Source organism: Caretta caretta, chromosome 3 (genome assembly GCF_965140235.1).
Source record: "Caretta caretta isolate rCarCar2 chromosome 3, rCarCar1.hap1, whole genome shotgun sequence".
Taxonomy (NCBI): domain Eukaryota; kingdom Metazoa; phylum Chordata; order Testudines; family Cheloniidae; genus Caretta; species Caretta caretta.
Window position 1 is genome coordinate 15,117,227 of NC_134208.1, and position 24,808 is coordinate 15,142,034.

General features: G+C 41.2%; 1 protein-coding gene across 17 annotated transcripts in view; it reads right to left on the bottom strand.

The window, feature by feature from the left end:
- SUPT3H (SPT3 homolog, SAGA and STAGA complex component) overlaps positions 1-24,808 on the bottom strand; it is a 483,439-nt gene that overhangs the window by 280,067 nt on the left and 178,564 nt on the right. The window contains exon 1 of one of the 17 annotated variants that reach the window (XM_048845715.2): positions 16,041-16,059. The exons of 15 other annotated variants lie outside the window; for them this stretch is intronic. Coding sequence is in view for 1 of the 2 variants with exons in the window: in XM_075126368.1 (XP_074982469.1) it covers positions 13,901-13,944 (44 nt within the window). In the remaining variant the exon portion in view is untranslated. Of the gene's footprint in view, positions 1-13,900; positions 14,012-16,040; positions 16,060-24,808 lie in introns of those variants that run through there. One more of the 17 variants, XM_075126368.1, reaches the window with a different exon arrangement.

The window sequence follows — 24,808 nt, forward strand, 5'->3', positions numbered from 1 at the left end:
GGTTTTAAAATAAAAATAGTTTCAGCCCCTAATGTTGCAAACATTTAGGCACATGCTTAACTTAAGAATATCAGGAGTCCCAATGAAGTCAATGCGAATATTCATGTAAGTAAAGTTATATGCTTACTTAAGTATTTGCAGGTTCAGGGCCTTAATTTTTAATAATGTTTGTTTTTTATCTATAGCAGTTTTGTAAAATTCAAATAAAATACTCCACCAGAAGTGGCATTATATATATTATCAGAACCATTCATTGGGTAGGGCAAATCGGTGCGACCGCTCTGGGCCCTCGCACTTTGGGGAGCCCCGCAGGCCAGTGCGATTGGCCAGCACAGTTGGTCCCAGAAGACACAGGCACAGGAACTAGGGGTGCAGGGGGTGCTGCTGCATGCCCGGGGTCCCAGCTACTGCCCCATGCGCCACTGAGGGGGGCTGATTTGTCCTGGGCCCCACATTCCCCTCGGGACAGCCCTGTATATTATATATAATATAATTTATAGTAGTTCATTATAAATTTTAACCTCAAGTTGCACTAACAAAAATTTTCAACTTAGTTTTACAAAGCCTCCACTTGATTTAAATCTTTTATTTAAAATCACTCTACCATGCACCATGGAAGAAATATTATTTTTTAGGGTAGAAGGGTAGAAAAATCATCAGTGATCAGAGGCCAGCACAAACCCTATGTGCAACTTAAGTTCCACTAGAGCTTTCTTTTGAGGATACAAGTGGTACATAGTCGTTAAGTGGGTCCTGTTGACATGGGTGCATTTCACCCTAACTCCACTCACACAATACATACACACAAAATATTTGTTTAAAAATTATTTTGTGCATCTATATGATATACACACACACATATATATAAATCCTGAGTTTTGAACCAGTGTCAACTGGCTCAAAATACTGAAATATAATCAAACAACAAGAAAGAGGCTTAGAAACTATAAGATATAAAGAACATCACACATTTGTCATTTTCATTTCAACACAAATTAGTCTGTGTGTGTTTGTGTGTGTGTGCGCGCAATAATTTTAAACAAATATTTTCAAATATTCTTAGGGAGGGTTTGTTAAGATTGATTACACCAAGTTTCTATGAGCCCCTTTAAAAACATTTTATATAATATATAAGATACAAAAGGCATTCTGAACTAATAATAGTATAGTAAGCAGCTCTTCCAAAATCTCAAATAATTTGTAAATTTTTTGTCTATTAGTAATACTTTGTCTGACCAACACCACATGTGCTAACCATATAAAAATGCCAAAAAGGAATAGTATCTGACAACATGAAACTCTTGAAATGTATCTCAAGTAATGTGACTTGACAAAGCTTTGGATTAATATCTGGCCATCGCAACATACTTTAATTCAGAACAAATTACATAAACATTACATAGCGTGTGACAAACACGTAAGAAATAAACCAGATGATGTCATTTATATTAATGTCATGCATGTTAATGGAATTACAGTATACCAAGTAACTCTCTATAGTGCTATTCCGACGTTACCTTTATGTCACTTCTGCTTATTTGAGATTACAAACTGGCTTAAGCTATCGTTTTCACTTAATAAAAGAGTTATATATCACCAACTGCATATACAACTAAAACAAATTGTTTCTGAAATAACAGACAACACTTACCCTAAAATCCTGAGTTTTGAACCAGTGTCAACTGGCTCAAAATACTGAAATATAATGAAACAACAAGAAAGATGCTTAGAAACTGTAAGATATAAAGAACATCACACATTTGTCATTTTCAGCTTAACACAAATTAGTCAAATTCAAAAGAAGAGAAAGAACACTGGCCATTGTAAACAGAGCTACACTGCAGGAAAAATAGATACAGCCATTGGAACTCCTATATTTAGATGAACAGTCATGAGTACCACCAGGGGAACTATCCTAAGGGAAATGCTGGGGTGACAGCAAACTTGGGACTCCAGTTTCTCAGCTGAGGACATTATTTTAAATAGTGTTAGGGTAGTGGGATGACACACCTGGAAAGAGGTCTGAAGGCCAACACAGAAGATTTGTATGGATTACTTTGGTGGTCTGGGGGAGGACCCATGAGATTAAAGTACAGTGTCAGATGCAGCAGCATTTTTTAAATGACCAGAAAAAAAAAGTCATAGGTAGAAGGGGAATTGTTTTGTTAGAAGATTAGCCCTAACTAAATACAAGCTACCAAACAGGGCAGAGGAAGGGTGAAAGAATTAACCTTGGCTGGTAGAGCAGGTGAAGTTTCATAATTATTTTAAGTACAGATGGCTTCTTGGGCTTAACAGGAGTGGAGTAGGCATCATCCAAATGATCTCTAAGCACCACAAAGGCCTATGCTAGTGGGAAAAAGAAATCAGGGTGAAAGAAGAGAGAGAGAAGGGTCACTCTTCCTAAATGTTAGCCCTGATTTTACCTTCATTGAGTCTCCCTATTCCAAAGACTTTTAGTCCACTAAAGGCTGCGCCTCTCAGTCTAGTAAATATATATATTATATACACACACACACTCACACACACATATATCTATATACACATATAGATAATAGAGAGACAAGGTGGGTGAGGTAATATCTTTTATTTGATCAACTTCTGTTGGTCTCCAGGGAGAAGCTTTGGAGTTTACACAAACTCATGCCTGTCTCTCTCGGCAATATAAGTTGGTCCAATAAAAGATACTACTTGACTCCCCCTTGTCTCTTTAATATCCTGGGACCAACCTGGCTGCAATAACAGTGCATAAAATTAGATATAGCATTTTTTTCCATATTGTGACCATAACCTACAATGGAAAATTTTTCAGAACCTTATTTCCTAACTAGACAAAAAGAAAGGGAGTTAGTTATGCCCCCACCCACCATCTTGGTCCTCTTTCCAGCCCCTAAGTTGAGTATCCATGAGACAAATCAATCACCTCTTCACTCTCCAATAGCAAGTACAGTATGTGTGGTAGATGTGTAAGGAGAGGTATTTTACTCCTCTAAACAATCAGGTGGTGGCTACTGCCAGGTGTAAAGATATCAGACTTGATGGAGTAATGTTATGAACCACGGTGGTAAATGCTATTTTTTCTTTATTTTAGAGCTTTTTATAGTTTATTGGCCAGATGAAAAACTGTCTCTCTGTTCTGTATTCAGATTTGACTCATATTTAGGTATGAATATAAATTAGGATAGGCAGAAAAATGTATTGCTTACCTACATGTCTGCTAATTCTTACAAGTGAATTATATCTCAACAGGCAGCAAAGACCATTTACGGAGGTACTAACCATGGGCACTAATACCAAACTACCTCTGATTCTCTTCCCAGACAAGTCTGTCCATAAGTAGTGAAGTTGAATACTCTTAAAATATTTAAAAATTTCAAGAGTTAAAGGATCTTCAAATTACAAACTTCCTCACAGAAGGTGAGATTGATAATTAGATGCGCAGTGCAGACAGGCAAGAGCTCACGTTATAACATGGTTGGGCCCACCTATATTACACAACCCTTTTTAAACATCAGTGCAGTATTTTTATCTTATAGATGGAATTTTCTACCCTTAGAAAATAAGTCACATTTGAAAGCACATTAACTCACATATTTTAGCTAACATGATTTCAAATATGATTTTATGATTAGCATAGACAGGGCAAGATATATTTAAAACCAGGTTCATTAGTTGTGGTGAACTGTAGGGGTTCAATATTTATACATCTTAGAGAAACTGCTCAGGAGACTGAACGAAGAGTCCAGAATTGCCCAAGTGTTTTAGAACTGGAAGCAAGCAAGAAGAAGTAGAGAAGTCATAGGTAGCAGGGGAATTGTTTTGTTAGAAGATTAGCCCTAATTAAATACAAGCTACCAAACAGGGCAGAGGAAGGGTGAAAGAATTAATCTTGGTTGGTAGAGCAGGTGAAGTTTTATAATTATTTTAAGTACAGATGGCTTCTTGGGCTTAACAGGAGTGGAGTAGGCATCATCCAAAAGATCTTTAAGCACCACAAAGGCCTATGCTACTGGGAAAAAGAAATCAGGGTGAAAGAGAAGAGAGAAGGGTCACTCTTCCTAAATGTTAGCCCTGATTTTACCTTCATTGAATCTCCCTATTCCAAAGACTCTTAGTCCACTGAAGGCTGCGCCTCTCAGTCTAGTAAACAAGTATGCAGAGCTTCTGGGTGTTTAGCATACCTGACAGGTTTCAGAGTAACAACCGCGTTAGTCTGTATTCGCAAAAAGAAAAGGAGTACTTGTGGCACCTTAGAGACTAACCAATTTATTTGAGCATGAGCTTTCGTGAGCTACAGCTCACTTCATCGGATGCATACCGTGGAAACTGCAGCAGACTTTATATACACACAGAGATCATGAAACAATACCTCCTCCCACCCCACTGTCCTGCTGGTAATAGCTTATCTAAAGTGATGATCAAGTTGGGTCATTTCCAGCACAAATCCAGGTTTTCTCACCCTCCACCCCCCCACACACGAACTCACTCTCCTGCTCGTAATAGCCCATCCAAAGTGACAACTCTCTACACAATGTGCATGATAATCAAGGTGGGCCATTTCCTGCACAAATCCAGGTTCTCTCACCCCCTCACCTCCCTCCAAAAAACACACACACACAAACTCACTCTCCTGCTGGTAATAGCTCATCCAAAGTGACCACTCTCCCTACAATGTGCATGGTAATCAAGGTGGGCCATGTCCAGCACAAATCCAGGCTTTCTCACCCCCCGCCTTTTTTTTTTCCCCCGGAGACACACACACACACAAACTCACTCTCCTGCTGGCAATAGCTCATCCAAACTGACCACTCTCCAAGTTTAAATCCAAGTTTAACCAGAACGTGTGGGGGGGGAGGGTAGGAAAAAACAAGGGGAAATAGGCTACCTTGCATAATGACTTAGCCACTCCCAGTCTCTCTTTAAACCTAAATTAATAGTATCCAATTTGCAAATGAATTCCAATTCAGCAGTTTCTCGCTGGAGTCTGGATTTGAAGTTTTTTTGTTTTAAGATAGTGACCTTCATGTCTGTGATTGCGTGACCAGAGAGATTGAAGTGTTCTCCGACTGGTTTATGAATGTTATAATTCTTGACATCTTATTTGTGTCCATTTATTCTTTTACGTAGAGACTGTCCAGTTTGACCGATGTACATGGCAGAGGGGCGTTGCTGGCACATGATGGCATATATCACATTGGTGGATGTGCAGGTGAACGAGCCTCTGATAGTGTGGCTGATGTTATTAGGCCCTGTGATGGTGTCCCCTGAATAGATATGTGGGCACAGTAGGCAACGGGCTTTGTTGCAAGGATAAGTTCCTGGGTTAGTGGTTATGTTGTGTGGTATGTGGTTGTTGGTGAGTATTTGCTTCAGGTTGCGGGGCTGTCTGTAGGCAAGGACTGGCCTGTCTCCCAAGATTTGTGAGAGTGTTGGGTCATCCTTTAGGATAGGTTGTAGATCCTTAATAATGCTTTGAAGGGGTTTTAGTTGGGGGCTGAAGGTGATGGCTAGTGGCGTTCTGTTATTTTCTTTGTTAGGCCTGTCCTGTAGTAGGTGACTTCTGGGAACTCTTCTGGCTCTATCAATCTGTTTCTTCACTTCCGCAGGTGGGTATTGTAGTTGTAAGAAAGCTTGACAGAGATCTTGTAGGTATTTGTCTCTGTCTGAGGGGTTGGAGCAAATGCGGTTGTATCGCAGAGCTTGGCTGTAGACGATGGATCGTGTGGTGTGGTCAGGGTGAAAGCTGGAGGCATGTAGGTAGGAATAGCGGTCAGTAGGTTTCCGGTATAGGGTGGTGGTTATGTGACCATTATTTATTAGCACTGTAGTGTCCAGGAAGTGGATCTCTTGTGTGGACTGGACCAGGCTTAGGTTGATGGTGGGATGGAAATTGTTGAAATCATGGTGGAATTCCTCAAGGGCTTCTTTTCCATGGGTCCAGATGATGATGATGTCATCAATATAGCGCAAGTAGAGTAGGGGCTTTAGGGACGAGAGCTGAGGAAGCGTTGTTCTAAATCAGCCATTAAAAAGTTGGCATATTGTGGGGCCATGCGGGTACCTATAGCAGTGCCGCTGATCTGAAGGTATACATTGTCCCCAAATGTAAAATAATTATGGGTAAGGACAAAGTCACAAAGTTCAGCCACCAGGTTAGCCGTGACATTATCGGGGATAGTGTTCTTGATGGCTTGTAGTCCATCTTTGTGTGGAATGTTGGTGTAGAGGGCTTCTACATCCATAGTGGCCAGGATGGTGTTATCAGGAAGATCACCGATGGATTGAAGTTTCCTCAGGAAGTCAGTGGTGTCTCGAAGGTAGCTGGGAGTGCTGGTAGCCTAGGGCCTGAGGAGAGAGTCCATATAGCCAGACAATCCTGCTGTCAGGGTGCCAATGCCTGAGATGATGGGGCGCCCAGGATTTCCAGGTTTATGGATCTTGGGTAGTAGATAGAATATCCCAGGTCGGGGTTCCAGGGGTGTGTCTGTGCGGATTTGATCTTGTGCTTTTTCAGGAAGTTTCTTGAGTAAATGCTGTAGTTGCTTTTGGTAACTCTCAGTGGGATCATAGGGTAATGGCTTGTAGAAACTGGTGTTGGAGAGCTGCCAAGCAGCCTCTTGTTCATATTCCGACCTATTCATGATGACAACAGCACCTCCTTTGTCAGCCTCTTTGATTATGATGTCAGAGTTGTTTCTGAGGCTGTGGATGGCATTGCGTTCCGCATGGCTGAGGTTATGGGGCAAGTGATGCTGCTTTTCCACAATTTCAGCCCGTGTACGTCGGCGGAAGCACTCTATGTAGAAGTCCAGTCTGCTGTTTCGACCTTCAGGAGGAGTCCACCTAGAATCCTTCTTTCTGTAGTGTTGGTAGGGAGGCCTCTGTGGATTAGTATGTTGTTCAGAGGTATTTTGGAAATATTCCTTGAGTCGGAGACATCGAAAATAGGATTCTAGGTCACCACAGAACTGTATCATGTTCGTGGGGGTGGAGGGGCAGAAGGAGAGGCCCCGAGATAGAGCAGCTGCTTCTGCTGGGCTGAGAGTATAGTTGGATAGGTTAACAATATTGCTAGGTGGGGTGAGGGAACCATTGCTGTGGACCCTTGTAGCATGTAGTAGTTTAGAAAGTTTAGTGTCCTTTTTCTTTTGTAGAGAAGCAAAGTGTGCGTTGTAAACGGCTTGTCTAGTTTTAGTAAAATACAGCCACGAGGAAGTTTGTGTGGAAGGTTGGTTTTTTATGAGAGTATCCATTTTTGAGAGCTCATTCTTAATCTTTCCCTGTTTGCTGTAGAGGATCTTGATCAGGTGATTCCGCAGTTTCTTTGAGAGCGTGTGGCACAAGCTGTCAGCATAGTCTGTGTGGTAGGTAGATTGTAATGGATTTTTTACCTTCAGTCCTTTTGGTACGATGTCCATCTGTTTGCATTTGGAAAGGAAGATGATGTCTGTCTGTATCTGTACAAGTTTTTTCATGCAGTTGATAGATTTCCACTCCGTACGGCTAAATGCAGTGCCTTGCATAATGACAGGTTTCAGAGTAACAGCCGTGTTAGTCTGTATTCGCAAAAAGAAAAGGAGTACTTGTGGTACCTTAGCGACTAACCAATTTATTTGAGCATGAGCTTTCGTGAGCTACAGCTCACTTCATCGGATGCATACCGTGGAAACTGCAGCAGACTTTATATACACACAGAGATCATGGAGAGTGAGTTTGTGTGTGTGTGTGTGTGTATGTGTGTGTGTCCCCGGGAAAAAGGGGGGGGGGGGTGAGAAAGCCTGGATTTGTGCTGGACATGGCCCACCTTGATTACCATGCACATTGTAGGGAGAGTGGTCACTCTGGATGAGCTATTACCAGCAGGAGAGTGAGTTTGTGTGTGTGTGTTTTTTGGAGGGAGGTGAGGGGGTGAGAGAACCTGGATTTGTGCAGGAAATGGCCCACCTTGATTATCATGCACATTGTGTAGAGAGTTGTCACTTTGGATGGGCTGTTACGAGCAGGAGAGTGAGTTTGTGTGTGGGGGGGTGGAGGGTGAGAAAACCTGGATTTGTGCTGGAAATGGCCCAACTTGATCATCACTTTAGATAAGCTATTACCAGCAGGACAGTGGGGTGGGAGGAGGTATTGTTTCATGATCTCTGTGTGTATATAAAGTCTGCTGCAGTTTCCACGGTATGCATCCGATGAAGTGAGCTGTAGCACACGAAAGCTCATGCTCAAATAAATTGGTTAGTCTCTAAGGTGCCACAAGTACTCCTTTTCTTTTTAGGATACCTGAGAGGCCATCATGTATAATAGCTGAGAAGCTTAGCATGAGAAATTGAGAAGCCCTACTCAGGGAAGGTTGTGCAGTGTTGCCACAAGAGGAAAATGTGTTCGTTTTCCTCTGATATTCATTATAATTTATGAGTGCCTCAATACAGTGTGTCTGACAGTGTACAATATTTAAAAAAAGACTTAACTTGTTGAGCAAAGTTAGCACTAAAAGACATATCCACTATAAACAATATTTCATCCACATTATAAACTCCCTTTCCCCTTAAGCAAAACCCTGATGGTCAACAGATCTGAACTCAGATGGATTACTGGGGAGAAGCAAGCACCAGAGCGAAGTCATTGTTGAGAACACACATCCTCCAGATACTAAATCTATAGAGTGCCAGCCAAAATGCCCCATCTGATGTCCCCTTCCGTAGTAATCTCTTGACCCTCTCCATTTAATCAGCCATTCTTAATATCTATTAATCAGGCCACCAAACTGAAGACAGAATTGATCTAGGGAGGCACGTGTTTTGGGCTAATGGAATCTACATTGTTTAAGGTACAGGAAAAAACTGAGAAAACGAAGAAGAGCCGCTCTAGATTGGAACCGCTAAGCACTGAGGATGAGGTAGAGATTAAAGATAATCTAGGCATGGCCCAACACCTAAACAAATATTATGCCTCAGTTTTTAATAAGGCTAATGAAGAGCTTGGGGTAATGGCAGGATGGCTAATGGCAACAAGGATATGGAGGTAGAAATTACCACATCCAAGGAGGAAATCAGACTCAACAGCTTAATGGGACTAAATCAGGGGACCTGGATAAATTCCATCCAAGAATATTAAAGGAACTGGCACATGAAATTGCAAGTTCAATAGCAAGGATTTTTAATGAATCTGCAAACTTGGGGGTCGTACCCTATGACTGGAGAATTGCTCACATAGCTCCTATTTTTAAGAAAGGGAAAAAATGCTCTGGGAAACTACAGACCTGTTAGTTTGACCTCATAGCATAAATTTGGAAAGAGAAAGTAGTTAAGGGCATAGAGGTTGACAGTAATTGGGATAAAATACAACATGGTTTTACAAAAGGTAGATCGTGCCAGACCAACCTGACTTCCTTCTTTGAGAAGATAACTGATTTTTTAGATAAAGGAAATGCAGTAAATGTAATCTACTTGGATTTCAGTATGGCATCTGATACAGTCTCACATGGGAAATTATTAGTTAAATTGGAGAAGATGGGGATTAATATAACAACTGAAAGGTGGATAAAGAACTGGTTAAAGGGGAAACGACAATGAGTCATACTGACAGGTGAACTGTCAGGCTGGAGGGAGGTTACTAGTGAAAGTCCTCAAGGATGCGTCTTGGGACCAATCTTATTTAACATTTTTATTACTAACCTAGGCAAAAAAAGTGGGAGTGTCCTAATAAAATCTGTGGACGACACAAATTGGGAGGTATTGCCAATATGGAGGAGGACTGGAATATTATACAAGAAGATCTGGATGACCTTGTAAACTGGAGTTATAGAAATGGGATAAAATTTAATAATGCAGAGTGCAAGGTCATGAACTGAGGGATTAACAACAAGAATTTTTGCTATAAACTGTGAACATATTAGTTGGAAGCAACAGAAGACGAGAAAGAGATGGCTGTATTCGTTGATCACAGGATGACTATGAGACGTTATTGTGATGCAGCAATAAAAAGCCTAACGTAGATCTATGATGCAAAATATTTCCAGTAGAGACAGGGAAGTGTTAGTACCATTATACTGTCGTCATCATGAATAAGTTGGAACATGAACAAGAGGCTGCTAGGCAGCTCTCTAACTCCACATTCTATAGGCCATTATCCTCTGATCCCACTGAGGATTACCAAAAGAAACTACACCATCTGCTCAAGAAACTCCCTGAAAAAGCACAGGAACAGATCTGTGCAGACACATGCCTAGAACCCCAACCAGGGGTATTCTATCTGCTACCCAAGATCCATAAACCTGGGAATCCTGGACGCCCCATCACCTCAGGCATTGGCACCCTGACAGCAGGATTGTCTGGCTATATGGACTCTCTCCTCAGGCCCTAGGCTACCAGCACTCCCAGCTATCTTCAAGACACCACAGACTTCCTGAGGAAACTACAATCCATCGATGATTTTCCAGAAAACACCCTCCTGGCTACTATGGATGTAGAAGCCCCCTACACCAACATTCCACACAAAGATGGACTACAAGCTATCAGGAACAGTATCCCCAATAATGTCGCGGCAAACCTGGTGGCTGACATTTGTGACATTGTCCTCACCCACAACTATTTCACATTTGGGGACAATATACACCTTCAAGTCAGCAGCACTGCTATGGGTACCCGTGTGGCTCCACAGTATGCTAACATTTTTATGGCTGACTTAGAACAACGCTTCCTCAGCTCTCGTCCCCTAATGCCCCTGCTCTACTTGCGTTACATTGATGACATCTTCATCATCTGGACCCATGGAAAAGAAGCCCTTGAGGAATTCCACCATGATTTCAACAATTTCCATCCCACCATCAACCTCAGCCTGGACAAGTCCACACAAGACATCCACTTCCTGGACACTACGGTGCTAATAAGCGGTGGTCACATAAACACCACCCTATACCAGAAACCTACTGACCGCTATACTTACCTACATGCCTCCAGCTTTCATCCAGATCACATCACATGATACATTGTCTACAGCCAAGCTCTAAGATACAACCGCATTTGCTCCAACCCCTCAGACAGAGATAAACACCTACAAGATCTCTGTCAAGCTTTCTTACAACTACAATACCCACCTGCTGAAGTGAAGAAACAGACTGACAGAGCCAGAAGAGTACCCAGAAGGGTACAGATCTTAGGAGAGAGGCCAGTCCTTGCTTACAGACAGCCCCCCAACCTGAAACAAATACTCACCAGCAACCACAAACCACACAACAAAAACACGAACCCAGGAATCTATCCTTGCAACAAAGCCTGATGCCAACTCTGTCCACATTTATTCAAGTGATACCACCATAGGACCTAATCACATTAGCCACACCATCAGAGGCTCTTTCACCTGCACATTTACCAATGTGATATATGCCATGTGCCAGCAATGCCCCTCTGCCATGTACATTGGCCAAACCGGACAGTCTCTATGCAAAACAATAAATGGACACAAATCTGACATCAGGAATCATAACATTCAAAAACCAGTAGGAGAATACTTCAACCTCGCTGGCCACTCAGTAAAAGATTTAAGGGTGGCAATTTTGCAACAGAAAAGCTTCAAAAACAGACTCCAAAGAGAAACTGCTGAGCTTGAATTAATATGCAAACTAGATACCATTAACTTGGGTTTGAACAGAGACTGGGAGTGGCTGGGTCATTACACATATTGAATTTATTTCACAGAATCATAGAATATCAGGGTTGCAAGGGACCTCAGGAGGTCATCTAGTCCAACTCCCTGCTCAAAGCAGGACCAATCCCCAATTAAATCATCCCAGCCAGGGCTTTGTCAAGCCTGACCTTAAAAACTTTTAAGGAAGGAGATTCTACCACCTCCCTAGGTAATGCATTCCTCTCGTGTAAGTGCTTCAGGATTGATTCCTTGAGGACCTGCTCCATGATTTTTCCACAGACTGAGGTGAGGCTGACTGGCCTGTAGTTCCCAGGATCCTCCTTCTTCCCTTTTTTAAAGATGGGCACTACATTAGCCTTTTTCCAGTCGTCTGGGACTTCCCCCGATCGCCATGAGTTTTCAAAGATAATGGCCAATGGCTCTGCAATCACAGCCGCCAACTCCTTTAGCACTCTCGGATGCAACACATCCGGCCCCAAGGACTTGTGCACGTCCAGCTTTTCTAAATAGTCCTTAACCATTTCTTTCTCCACAGAGGGCTGGCCACCTACTCCCCATGCTGTGTTGCCCAGCGCAGCAGTCTGGGAGCTGACTTTGTTCGTGAAGACACAGGCAAAAAAAGCATTGAGTACATTAGCTTTTTCCACATCCTCTGTCAAGTGGTGCAATTTCCTTAAGTATCCTCACATCTTCTTGTCAACTGTCGAAATGGGCCATCTTGATTATCACTACAAAAGTTTTTTTCTCCTGCTGATAACAGCTCATCTTAACTAATTAGCCTCTCACAGTTTGTATATATATATCTCGTCTTACTATATGTTCCATTCTATGCATCCGATGAAGTGGGCTGTAGCCCACAAAAGCATATCCTCTCATAAATTTGTTACTCTCTAAGGTGCCACAAGTACTCTTGTTCTTTTTGCGGATACAGACTAACATGGCTGCTACTCTGAAACCTACCATATACAGAACACTGGTCTCATCTGGAATACTGTGTGCAATTCTGGTCTCCCATTTTTAAGACAGATAAATTCAAACTGCTATAGGTGCAGAGAAGGGCTACTACGATGAAGCAAGGAATGAAAAACCTATCTTATAAGAGGAGACTCCAGGAGCTTGACTTGTTTAGCCTAACCAATAGAAGGCTGAAGAGATATGATTGATCCCTATAAATACACCAGAGGGATAAATACCAGGGATCGAGGGAGACTTCAAGTTAAGTGTCAAGTGGACACAAGAGCAAATGGATACAAACTGTCCATCAACAAATTTAGGCTTCAAATTAAATGAAGGTTTCTAACCATCAGAGGATTGAAGTTCTGGAACAGCCTTCCAAGGGGAACAGTGGAGACAAAAACCCTAACTGGCTTCAAGACTGAGCTTGATAAAGTTATGGAGGGGATGGTATGATGGAACTGCCCACACTGGCATGTAGCCAATCAGCGATTGCTAGCAGCAAATATCTCCAATGGGCAGAGATGGGACACTAGATGGTGAGGTCTCTGAGTTACTACAGAGAATCCTTTCTGAGTTGCCCGACTACTGGGTCTTGCCCACATGCTCAGAGTCTAACTGATCGCCATACTTGGGGTCGGGAAGAAATTTCCCCCGGGTCAGATTGGCAGAGACCTGGGCGGTTTAGCCTTCCTCTGCAGCATGAGGCATGGGCCACTTGCAGCTTGAAACTAGTGTAAAAGGTGGAGTCTCTGTAGCCTGAAGTCTTCAAATCATGATTTGAGGACTTCAATAACTCAGCCAGAGGTTACGGTCTATTACAGTAGTGGATGGGTGAGGTCCTGTGGCCTATAATGTGCAGGAGGTCAGACTAGATGATCATGACAGTCCCTTCTGACCTTAAAATCTATGATTCTATGAGTTTAGATCAATCACTTGGTTTGTTGCCCAATAGTCTTCAATTTCACTCATTGATCATACTTCCTGAAGTGCAGTGTAAGCAAAATACTCATCAGGTTAGAGACTGAGTTTCTGTACCTGCTGTAATGTTTTGTTAAAACACAAGTTTGTGCAGAACAAAGCAAGACAGTATTATCTGGAAAAATGCTTTTCAAACAAATGGGGAAGTGAAAATGCAAAAAAGGAGCTGGGACTATCAGACACTATAATATAAACCAAGTCTATTCTATACTGATAACAACAAACCAATTACTGCACATAGAGAACAAAAGACTGATGTTCTTCCTCTATTCATTCTTTCCCACAATGTGCAACTACCAGACGTCTGTCATGAGTCACATACCTCAAAACCTCAGTTGCAAATGTTAGTGGCTGCTTTCTCTTCATTTTCCTATGAAGACATATGTGTGTGTGCACACACACACACTTCTTTTCCAGTGTTCAATTATCAGGGCTTAAAAATCAAATACAAAGATCATGGGTAAGTAGAAATCTTTTCCATGCAAGCACCATTCACTTGTGCAAAATTTAAACTTTAAAGAACAAAAAAGGTAAAAATGTCTTAACCCTTAAAATGGCAAAAATAATCCATCAATTGTGTTCCGAATATCTGATATAATACTTTCTTAACTCTGAGACATCACCAGATTCACTGCTACTATTTGTCATATGTCACTAACAAATATTTGACCAGCCCTAGTAGTAAGTTAGTTTTTAAAAACTTCAAAAAGTAGAAAGGTCTCAACATGCTATAATTAAATCAGTATTCAAATATGAAATAGGAGTTTTATACCCTTAAATTCCAGGGCATGCAGTCCCCCACCCCACCATGATTAGTAAGGATCACTGAAGTTTTTATAAAAGTGCGCGCGTGTGTGTGTATATTATACATTTTATATCAATAAGCAGACAGGCAGAAACACACAAATCTACTTAAGTATACCATATATGTTATATCTTATATGTAATTATCTAGAAGTGCTGAAAATTATGAGCTGTTATCAGTTAAAGGAATTTTTTTTAAAATAAGTCGTTTTTGGTTAATGTTGTTGCAATGTAAATGATGACACAGAAGTTGTTACAGGTGATGTTATAACATATCTCAAAGCTCACAAAATAATGCTGATTACTACTGTATGAAGTATGAATGGTATAGTTTAATATAAATAAAATAATAATAGAGGCAAGGGTTCACAAACATTTTTTGGCCAAGTGAAGCCACTCGATGGAAATTTTCAGTGTGTCTGTTTGGATGTAATGTAGTAACTTTTGAACACCAAAACCAATCAATCACATTCAAAATTTCAGGGAATGTTTGAGGCATCACTGGACAGAACCCTACTGATCTTTGGGAAAATCGGAAAACGGGAAGGAGTGAAATGGGGGACACATGGAGACTCCAGCATCTGGTTTGCAGATCCAACATCTTCAACAATCTCTGTAACTGTCTACAGATCAAAGAACCAATTGATGACAGTCATTAACACTACAGAGCATAACAATAACCACCACCAATCACATTTCTGCCCATCCTCCTGATAGATCTTAACATGTTGACACTCAGAATGATTAATCTCTCAGCCAACAGAAAAATAATGAGGTGGGGGGAATGGGGCACATGGTGGAAAGCAGGACACAGAGAGTCCCTGTAATGGGGGCCATGAAAGGAAAGGGGTCAAGAGAGAATGAGGAATGGGAGTACAGAACCCTGGCAGGGGGAAATTGTGAAATTCTGGTATGGGGGACACAGAGAACCCCATACATGGAGGGGACACATAGCCCCTGGCACAGGGAAAGGGGGGCATGGTGTGGAAAGGAGAGAACAAGGGTCACAAAGAGCCCCTGGCATGGGCCGGGGGAACGAATGGCAACTCTCAGCACTCTTGGCACAAAGGAGGGAGTAGGAGGGTTGCAGACAGTCCCTGAAATAAAGGGGGATGGGAAAGTAGCATGGGGGCAGGGCACGGAGGAACACAAAGAGCCCCTACTGGTGTGTGTAACAGCCCCCTCAAACACCCAGATTGTATATAGACCTGTTTGAGGATTTTTGTCATTGTCAGCTGAATATGCTTTAATATGATCCTTAACTAACAATCCAGAGGAAAAAGGCATTGGAGAACCAGGGATGAGATTCGGTGCTGTACCTCCAAGAAGTATAGCACAGAATTCACAGCTCAGGGGGGAGGAATGGAGGTAGCAAAGGTAAATTTAAGCCACTTTTGTGCCCAGCACACAACGCCACACGGCTATTTGCTGCACCTTATATTTTAACAGATAATCTATTTCTTTGCATTTTTAGGCAAAGTACATTACTACATTTTAATCAAGTGCAATTGCTAACACTGAATTCATGTCTAATGTAACTATACTGAGTAGAGAGACATGGGTGGTTAACCGTCTTACCCCTCAGACAGCATATAAGGCACTCAAGCACTAATCAGACACTCTCACTCATATGATAAAAATAAAAAATGAAGCATTACCCCTTTTTTCACCAGCTAGAGGGTTCACTCTTGGTCATTAACGTCATCAACCTAGACACCGGAAAGCAGTTTGGGTTGTGCTGTCACGAAAAGGCAAGCCATTCAAGTCACATGTCTAGAATTTATGAGAGATCAGAGCGTAACTATGGAGAGATCAGAAATGTTGCTTGTTTTGCATACTCTACTTGCTTCCCCTGTGTCTGGAACTAGCAGGACCAAAGAAACCCACATCCTAAGCCACAGACTGTAGGCACCTGGGCTTGCTCTTCACACAGGATGACAAAGTGCTTTCAATTCACTGATGTCATGTAGACATCCTCAACATTTGTATAGTGTTTTTAACTAACAAAATTGTTACATCCTTCCTGCGCTCTACTGTCAGGAGCTAAATGCAAAAATTGAATGGTTCTTCCGATAACTTCTACTTCATTTAAAGGGGAACTGTCAAGGTTGGCAGGCCCCAAAATGTACCTACATTTTTTCTTTATACATCTATTTAAAAAAAACACCGATGATTACTTTGTGATCTGAGTTTTTAAAATAAATGCATTAAATGATTTTTCTTCTTTAAAAGAATCAATGACACCCATCCATTATTCCCTAATAATCACCCAATAACGAACTGTCTAGGTGTTCACACACATATTTAAAATAGTGTGTGTTGAAAGTTGGAGGTGGGGAGGAAGGAGAGGGAATACTAATGAACCTTACTTCAATCTGAAGGTCCCAAGAATGATTATATATTCCTTACTTTTGTTTACAGTCTGAAAAATACTGTGAAATTGTCCTTTGTACACAGCAATTTTGAAATGTGATCAAAAGTGTTTTGTTGCTCATCATATTAACTAATTTTTGAGGTGTATTCTTCAACTTCTACAGACAGTGTTATTTCCAGGCAAAAGATATAAATACCTAGCAATCCCATGACTTACAACTGAGATGAATAAGCATGTAACATTATGATTTCATTTTAATTCTGGTCTCAAATGTTTAAGAAAGATTAATTCAAACTGGAATATGTGCAGAGGGCTATTAGGATGAACTGTGGGTTTGCCAGCTTTGGTTGGACATATTCCTGGAGGTTTCATCACATAACAAAATCTTTAATTAAAGATGAATCTTTAAATCCTGGAGACTCCAGGACAATCCTGGAGGGTTGGCAACCCTAATGATCTGAGGAATGGAAAACCTACTTTATGAGAGGAGACTCTAAGAGCTCGGCTTGTTTAACCTAACCAAAAGAAGGCTGAGGGGAGATATGATTGCTTTCTATAAATGCAATAGAGGAGTAAATACCAGGGAGGGAGGGAGAGTTATTTAAGTTAAGCTCCAATGTGGGCACAAGAACAAATGGCTATAAACTGGCCACCACCAAGTTTAGACTCGAAATCAGACGAAAGTTTCCAACTATCAGAGGAGTGAAATTCTGGAACAGCTTCCCAAGAGGAACAGTGGGGGCCAAAAACCTAACTTACTTCAAGACTGAGCTTGATAAGTTTATGGAGGGGATGGTATGACAGAACTGCCTATGATTGCATGTGGCCCATCAGCAACTGCCAGTAGCAAAAATCCCCAACAGCTGGAGATGGGGCACCAAATGGGGAGGGCTCCGAGTTACTACAGAGAATTATTTCCCAGATATGTGCCTGGTGGGTCTTGTCCGCATGCTCAGGGTCTAACTGATCACTGTATTTGGGGTTGGGAAGGAATTTTCCCCCAGATCGGATTAGCTGAAACCCTGGGGTATTTTTGCCTTCCTCTGCAGCATGAGGCATAGGTCATTTGCAGGTTTAAACTAGTGTAAATGGTGAATTCTCTAACTTGAAGTCCTTAAACCAAGATTTGAGGACTTCAGTAACTCAGCCAGAGGTTGGGGTCTATTTCAGAAGTGGGTGAAGTTCTGTGGCCTGCAATGTTCAGATTAGACTAGATAATCACAATAGTCGTTTCTGACCTTAAAGTCTATGAATCTATGAACCAAAAATGCATGCATTCAAAATTTAAGACAATTTGATTTTTAACTCATTGGATCGCAGAACTTTACCAAATAAAAAGAATTAAGTTTTTGTTAACTTCTACTATGAAAACATAGACAGACAGACAGACTTCTAAGTGAGGTAAGTTCAGTCAACTTCATATGCCCTACTATTAAATTCATGGTGTTCTTCCATTACATTTCTTGCTAAAATAAAGGCAAGATGGGGCCTTTTATGCATTGTTATGCACTTACAGGCAAAGGATCTCTTCCAAATCCCATAGAAGTCAACTGGAGTCTTTTGATTTCAGTGCTCTCAGTTTATTGTAGCGTTAACATGCAGTGTGATCCAAAGCCCACTGATTTTTCCACATTCGTGAGTGAATCTTCTACTTCCCCCTGTTGGGTCTGTAATCTTTATACCTGTGCTAAGGCAGACTTGGCAAAATTTAAAGCATGAGGTTTCTGCTCACTGAGAACAGATATTGTTATTGATTTATGCTTTTTCATTTCAAGGATTGATTTTGTAAATCACTCTTTTGGGTTTTTCAAGCTTGAGCCATTAAGAGATTGCAGCTCATAGAAAAGGCTGTCATGATATTTCTCAAAGAAACAAGATTTTTGAGCATAATAATCTGGTTTTTAATCCACTGATTACTGGCACAACACTCTATATTAATTTAAAATTATTTGAATAATTGCTTATTTTATTGTCAAATAATTTGTCCGAAAAAACACACAATGAACTGAACTCGAGTTACAGACATTTTATATTTACTTTTAGCCATTTCTGTAACAATACAGGCAAGATGTATAAATCTGAGTTGCTACTAATTTGCCATGCATTCTTGGGTTACTTCAATGTTTTCCAGACTTTTAGAAGTTCAGCCTTCTTTAAGCAAAATGAAATCAATCACGCATCCATTGCATGTGTTATTAAAGACATACCCATTTAAATTTATGCACCTTCTGATCCCCACTGGTGAGGCCTTCGCATGCGCGCACACGCACCCTGAAGTGGCACACTACGCATTTTTAGAAATGCTGGTGACACCTTCAGAACACATTACTACTTCTCCTTTTTTACATGCTTGGATGAGCAAAGAAATAGTTAATAGCGTTGACATTTAAAGTATCATAATTGACATCTAAGTTAGTACGCACTGAAATCACTAGGACAGTTCTCACCTCTAAGGCATTGTTTCAAACTCTCCACAAATTCAAATGTCTCTTTGTACTGGTTAAACCTAACCTCCAGAACATGAGGTTTCTTCACAACCAAAACCTCTAGAGACTATTTTTTCCTTTCTGCCCCCTGCTCTCCCCCTCCAGGCTAGTCCTTCACATCCCTCAGTGGGGAAGTTACCATACTTTGGGGAAAACAAAGCTAGTCTATCAACTTCATGTCTAAATTTCCACATTTCTAAAACAGCACTAATATTTACCATACCTACCAAGCGGGGATATTATGAAACTTAATCTACTACTAGTGCTTATAAAGCACTATTAGACACTTGAAAGGAAGGTATTACAAAAGAACTAAATACGATTATTATTTTTTCCTCAAAGACCCAAAGTGGTCTCTCATTTTGTGTTCCCCAATTTTGGTTGCACAGATTTAGATGTGTGAGCTCTGATTTTCAGAGGTATTGAGCACTTACCGAAAATTCCAGTGGCCTGATCTCGTTCACTTCAGTCAACTTTAGATCAGGCTCCAATTGAAGTCGAGGCCCAAAATATCTAAAGTTGGGAATCTAAAACTTGAAGCACACAAAATGAAAAGTAAAATTTAAAATGACCTATAGCCATTATATAAAAACTAAATTCATTACTTTTGAGGAAAGGTGTCATGAGGTTCACTCACCACTGGCCTCACCTCCTCCTGGCCATCCAGGGGATTAGCTCTGCCAGGTGCTGCCCTCTTCTGGTGGTGTCCCTATCAGCCGTGCTTTCTCACCCTACAGGCCTCCCACTCTCCAGGAAACACAGTCTCCTCGCTGCTTAATTGATTAATTGGGCCTGCCTGGCCCAATTCAACCCTCTCAGGGCCAGTATGGGGAATATGACCCATCACACACCGTCCCCCTCAAGCCTGTAACCCTTGAGGGTAGGGCTGCCTCAGCCTGCCACTGCCAAAGTTAGGCTCGCAGATCATCCATCTCTTTTTCCACTTCAGCCACAAGGAGATGTAAATTACCCAGGTTCTCCATGGCATCCCTAAACTTTTTCCTGGAACTCCATGTCTGCTTCAGCTATTCACAGGGCCTGCTCAAGCTCCCCTGGAGCTCCCTCACTTGCTCCACAGACTCCTCCAATACCATTTCCTTCAATATCTGAGTCCCCACAGTAGCCTGCTGCACCTTTGTGGTTGCTCCAATGTCCATCTGGGCCTTCTCTGTCTCAATCATTTTATCCTTCTTTTCTTTCCCACCACTCATCGGGTGCATGGGTTGTACACCCATAATTCCTCCCATCTCTACCACCATTTTTGGGCTTTCACCAGAGTCTGCAGTTCCTCCTTCTTCAGAACCTTACCCTTCTCTGGGCTGTTCCTCCTCCTCCTGTGGGTGCAGTACCTCTTTATATATCTCTAGCCTCTGTTTGCCAGAAGCTGGGAGCAGATGACAGCGGAGGGACCACTTGATAATTACCTATTCTATTCATTCCTTCTGAAGCACCTGGTATTGGCCACGGTCGAAATACTGGGTTAGATGGACCGTGGTCTGTCCTAGTGTGGCCATTCTTATATCCCAGCTCCCCACATGAAAAACAAGCCCTTCCTCTGGCTACCCTCCTAGCATGTGGGACTCTCTTGGGTCCCCTTACAGCTCTCAATTTCTGGTAAATTTATTTTCCACAATGCCAAAAAGGGCATTTCCTTTTCAGGTATCCCCTCTGTCCACAGACATAACATTGTCTTGGCCAGGCCTCTGGCCTCCAGGCCCTGGAATGTCTCTCATGTTCCCAGCCAGTACAATCTCTCTTTTTTCTCCTTCCGCAGGCATCTAAATAAGTACTGCTGCTACTCCACCATCTTCAGCAAGTACTCCTGCAGGTATATGTGGGCCTCCCACTGTCTCGGCTGGTTTTCAAGGACCTACTTTTACAGGGCATGGATCCGCCCTTGCTGTTTGCCAGTCCCCTTTGATGGGAATGGCAACTCAGCAGTCTAGCCTGGGAGGGTATAGCTGCCCTCTGCAAAGAAGGTTTCTGCACAAGGCAACTCCATAGTCTCTTCCTTCATTTTAAAGTATTCCTGTTAGAACAGACCTTCACTCTCTTCTTGAATCAGGGCCTACCACGTTACAGTCTTTCCTTATCACCCCCACCCTGGGATTCATCTCCACCAGTCTCTCAAAGTCCTCTTGTATCGGGGCCTCCCTGTGCCCACATTCTCCACCTATGTCATGGGGTCCACTCACCTCCAGTAGCATCTCCTCCTGGCCACCCAGGGGATTTGCTCTGCGAGGTGCTGCCCTCCTCTGGTGGTGTCCCTAACAGTCATGCTTTCTCACCCTGCAGGATCCTCTCACTCCAAGAACCACAGCCTCCTCTTCGTGACTTGCTGCTTAATTGGTTGATTGGGCCCGCCCAGCCAGTATGAATAATACACCCCATTACAGGGGAGAAGGATAGGAGGGAGCTTTACGTGGCAAACACCAGGCTTTATCAACAAGAAACTCCTTTGGCAATCAAAAGGCCAAATCTACTTTTAAATCCAAGATGAGAAAAGTTAATTTTTGATACTGTTTTTATTTTTTCTTGAATTGTAAAGTGCCCTGAAACAGTTTTTGTGAAGGGCAATATATTAAGGTTTGATGTTATTATAAATCAACCTGTTTTGCTAAAGATTGGTACCTTTAGCATTCAGTCATTGTGCTATCAGTGCACACTATCTGATCTCGACTGAGTAGCTGCATCAGCTGGCTCAGTCAAGTTGGAGAGATAGCAATATTACCAGCATGCCCAAGACACCACAAACATTATCACCTAACTAGCCCCCTAACAAGGGAACAAGATGGAACATTGATACCCCACATGAGAGCACACTCAGGGTCAATTAGCAATTTCAGTTAGGAAAGAATGGGGCAAACTCAAGGGAAATCATATCTATATCTTCACATGTACAGACAAGTCAGCATTTCATCATCAACAGAATCAAAAGCAGATCTTCATCTGATCATATCAGCAAGCCGCAGAAACCTGGTTATTCAAATGTAGGAAGACATCATTGACTAACACAATTAGTGGGTTTCTCTATGATATTGACATCTATAAACCAGAAGAAAGGTGCAACATCTAGATAAGGGGAGATGCTTATGAGTTCCCAGCACAACAAAATCTATTGCTACATAGTGCAACTGTAATATCTACATCTTTTGAGGGATGATAGTACAGTAAAAGTCTCTGTACTTGAAACTCCCTACCTTACTACAGACATCTTCCCTTTTGCAAACGTGGAAAATATCCAGGTATTATGCTGTCTCCATTTAAGGGATTGGATTTTTTCCCCCCAATGATACCTGGCACACATTTCCAATCGAGTAGTTTATCCAACATCTTTGGTTGTTCATCACCCATTTTCACAAGGAACATGAAAGCATATGACCCCAATAGGTAAAACTTCAAATAAATATTCAGCCACCCTCATGAAGGCCTGCTTATTCAGAGAGCATTTTTTTTCTAACTCAATGATTTACAAACAATTATATAATTTTATTCAGAGAAATGAGGAATAGTACTGCAAACAACAGATGTATTTTGGTTCCACTACTGACTTGAGATTAAAGGTATACATTTTCTATGTTGGTTCTATTTTGAATATTCTTTTAGATAAGTGTGTAGCACCTTAGATTCCTATTTATTACACTGGTTACAATGTGTTAGTGTCTGCTCAGGTTACTCTGCTTTTAACAACACCTATTTTTCAATAGTTTTAGCTCAGTTATTTCCATCATAAAGGTTTTATTTGCATTTGTTCACCAATACACTGTACTTGATGTTCCAGTGCTACTATTCTGCTACCACATGTACAGAATTAACTTCACAATTATTAAATATGAAATTTCAATATTTCAAAGACTTTATACTAATATGGGTAAGTGGTGCCAAGAGCGTTTGTTCCTCCTTGAAATGGGTCCATTATACTTGCACATAACATTAAATAACCTAAAAAAATCTAATAGTTCTATCTTTTGAACAGTATGCAACATCTGTGTTTAAATCACCCTTCTAACATCTAAGAAACATCTCCAGATTCTTGTCCTCATTATCGAAGCCTACCACTAGAAGACTATCCATGCTTTAGAAATGTACTCTAGACTAGTGCTTTATTGTATAGCATAACATTACAGTTCGCACTGAGTGCTGAGGCTACAATTCCTACCTGTAATTAGTATTTTCTACGTATTTTAAAAACAAAAATAACACACAAAACATTAGGGTTACAATTATGCATACAGAAGCGTCACGAAATTCAAAGTTATGGTCCCCAACGCAACCATAATTTGCATGCAACATAGCTCTATTATTAAATGTAATAATTTGTACTTATATGGAGATTTTCATCTAAGGATTTCAGAGCACTGTACAAAAGTGGTATTTTTTTTGACATGGGACTACATCAACGCAAACTAGCAATCTTTTCATTCAGGGTCCACATGGGGCAGTTAGAGTGTAACATGTTAGAGCACTCTACAATTCACAGCCTTGTAGAGAGCACTGCAGCGCACTGTAGACAAGTCCAAAGACTACATCAGATCCAGGTTATACAAAACTGAAAATAGGTTATACAATGGAAAAGCCGTATCAACCTTAATTGAAGTATTCTTAAATAGATACTCTGCTAATCAGGAATTTTAGGCAAGCATCTGAACTACATTTTGTATTATGTTGTAAAGTAAGGTAGTGTATTTGTAGCCATTTCTATGAACTATGGAGTTCATCACTATGAACATCTATGGGACACTATACCAACGTGGTCCAAATAGCCTGGTCCAAAATCTTCTTACACCACTATGTTCAAAGATGTATAACAAAGTCAATGTTGTTTCCAAAGTGGTTTGTGATGTTAGCATAATTTCTGCTGGCATCAAAACCAGTGTGCTATCTGTATACTGGCAATCACTGTAACCAAAAGAACTTGCACTATACCTACTACTTGTACAGAACTAATATTTGTTGTATCTGGAATCTGGACCACTGTGATGAGTGACTCAAAACGTAAAACGCATTCTATGAAATTAAGAAAATTTTTGTTACACAATTATCTTTGCAACCAACAGAAATGTTGAACCAATTGCGTTGTCATACTTTTGGAAAAAAAGACCAAGATTTCCACTAGAGATGAATGTAAGCAGGAACACTAAATTCCATCACCTCTCATCTCTGAATTTTTTGGGAAGTTTGAATACAGACCTGAATGCAGTTCCAAAGTTCATAACTTGAACCCATCTCTTACGTCCAAATTTTTTTTATTCTCTAAACCCTATTCTATTACGCTGTTAATATAAACCAGTATTGTTTTAAACCAGATTACATTATCATTTATAAGATATTTATCAAACTACTTTTCGCACTTGACGTTAATCAAGTCATCATTACCTGCATATTTACTTATCGACTTTAAGGTCAAAAGGGACCATCATGATCATCTAGTCTGACCTGCTGCACATTGCAGGTCACACAACCTTGCCCACCCACTGCTGTAGCAGACCCATAAACTCTGGCTGAGTTAGTGAAATCCTCAAATCATGATTTAAAGACTTCAAGTTACACCGTAACCACCACTTAC